The following is a 2,500-nucleotide window of genomic DNA, read 5'->3' as shown; positions in this document are numbered from 1 at the left end:
CAATAAGCCACAATTGGATTCACAAATGTTTTTCTGTTACAAAATCGTCCCTCTCCTCTCAAGCTACATGCGTTAACTGGATTTATCCTCTCTTGACAGGCCAGAGTGTGTGTGTGTGTGCGTGTGCGTGTGTGTTCTAGTGTCTTAGCATCTGAGAGTGTATATGTGTGTAGGTCTTCTTTATTCTACATTTGTGTAAATAAGTGTGAATAGATGTGTGCTGTGCCTTCATCTGGCTGTGTGTGTGTGTGTGTGTATGGTGTGTGTATGGTGTGTGTGTGGTGTGTGTGACATAGCTGTGATTGTGGTTGTATGAGTGGTGTGTGTGGTGTGTGTGTGTGTGTTTGTGTGTGTGTGTGTGTGTGTGTGTGTGTGTTAGTGTGACGTAGCTGTGTGTGTGGCTGTGTGAGTGCTGTGTGTGTGTGTGTGTGTGAGGTGTCTATGTGTGTTTGTGTGACGTAGCTGTAAGTGCTGTGTGTGTGTGCTGTGTGTGTGTGTGTGTGTGTGTGTGTTAGTGTGACGTAGCTGTGTGTGTGGCTGTGTGAGTGCTGTGTGTGTGTGTGTGTCTGTGTGTGAGGTGTGTATGTGTGTTTGTGTGACGTAACTGTAAGTGCTGTGTGTGTGTGCTGTGTGTGTGTGTGTGTGTGTGTGTGTGTGTTAGTGTGACGCAGCTGTGCGTGTGGCTGTGTGAGTGCTGTGTGTGTTTGTGTGTGTGTGTGTGTGTGTGTGTGTGTGTGACGTAGCTGTGCGTGTGGTTGTGTGAGTGCTGTTGTGTGTGTGTGTGTGTGTGTGGTGTGTATGTGTATGTCTGAACACAACCCAATCACTCCACAATCAACACTGATCCCTGAAGTGTTCTAATCCAGTCAACATTTCAGCCAGAGGATGAATTCCGCACCAAAACATCATAAGAACGTTCTGGAACATTCCGCCTCCTGTGTACCAGACCGTTGAGCCAGCAGGCCAGGCCAGGGTAATCTACTCCAGAGGCCAGCAAATCAGACATGAGAGGTGGCTAAGCGCAAATAGCTCTGTGATTGCATGCTTGGAGAGAGCGTCACCTATTTGTCCTTCCAAAGAACCGGTATTGATGTGTGTGTGTGTGTGCGTGTGTGTGTGTTGGTGGTTTGTTATGTCTTTCGTCATTCTGACTTTCTGTTTTAAAAGTTTGTTCTCCTCATAGGGTATCTGTCTAATGAGGTAACTCACCTGCACACACACCCACACACACACACACACACACACACACACACACACACACCCCGGCAACACAGTTATACGCGATCCTGTCAAACCCAAGTGGTATCCGACTTTCCAAAGGTTTTCACTCCCTATCACTACACGTAATTGTATGACTCAGACACGCATGCATGCACACTTTCTAAATTAAAAATAACAACAACCAAAAAAATAACTTTTTAAATAGCTAGGGAAGTTATACTTGTCCTTTAAATGAAGGGCGCGTGTGCATGTTGTTGTGCGCGTGTGTATATGTGTGTGTGTATGTGTGTAAGCAAGCATGTGTGTGTGTGTCAGTGTGTGTGTATGTGCATGCGCCTGCAAAAGAGGTAAGCCCCATCAGTCACCTGGTCCACTGGGAACAGTTTCATTAAATCTGCTGATGCAAGACGCCTCAATGCCGTTCTGCTAACCTTCTATTACACACACACACACACACACACACTCACACACACACACACACAAACACAAACACACACACAAATAAGCTTGCTTGTCGTGGTATGGGTGCTGGTGTGGATGCCTGGTTAAGCAGTCTGACCTGTTATAATTGGATGTGTGTCCCACAAAACTGCACGAAACACTGTTTTACTCACAAACATTCACAATCTTGTACTTGAGCTTAAATCTGTGCAGAGACGCACTGACAGGCATGCACACACACACACACACACACACACACACACACACACTTATGTTTTTACACACAAACAAACTAACAAAACACACACACACTCATAAACAGTCACCAAGTTTTGTGTTCACACACAAGTAAACATATACACACAGCAATACACAAACACACACACACAAACACACACCCACACACAGTAAACATGTACACACAGCAATACACAAACACACACACACAAACACACACCCACACACACATGGTCAGTCTTACCCATTATGATGCCGTTGGGCTGAGCGGGAGGCTGCCAGACCAACCTCACAGATGACAGCCGCACCTCAGGAAACACCAGACGCACCGGAGGACCAGGAACTGAGAGAGAGAGGGAGATAGAGAGAGAGGAAAAAGAGAAAGAAAAAAATCATGTGAATTGATACAATACATTAATAGATACAGAAAGGACAAAAACAGACCCAGAAAGAAAAGAGAGAGAGAGAGAGAGAGAGAGAGAGAGAGAGAGAGAGAGAGAGAGAGAAGAGAGAGAGAGAGAGGGACAGCCACAAATATAAATACATTAACATAACAACTGGATGTAAATAATTATTGTTTCATAAAACTTGATATTGCTGG

The 2,500-nt window shown here is 45.1% G+C and overlaps 1 protein-coding gene across 1 annotated transcript in view; it reads right to left on the bottom strand.

Annotated features, from left to right (window-relative positions):
• sdk1b (sidekick cell adhesion molecule 1b) overlaps positions 1 to 2,500 on the bottom strand; it is a gene marked incomplete at both ends in the record, with an annotated part of 254,956 nt that overhangs the window by 34,765 nt on the left and 217,691 nt on the right. Inside the window, one exon of the mRNA XM_080843197.1 lies at positions 2,144 to 2,242. Coding sequence (XP_080699323.1) covers positions 2,144 to 2,242 — 99 coding nt within the window. The remainder of the gene's footprint in view (positions 1 to 2,143; positions 2,243 to 2,500) is intronic.

This window comes from Sprattus sprattus (genome assembly GCF_963457725.1).
Source record: "Sprattus sprattus genome assembly, chromosome: 1".
In the NCBI taxonomy this organism is placed as follows: Eukaryota; Metazoa; Chordata; class Actinopteri; order Clupeiformes; family Clupeidae; genus Sprattus; species Sprattus sprattus.
Note: the sequence above shows the minus strand (reverse complement) of the source record. Positions and strands in the feature narration are given on the sequence as shown.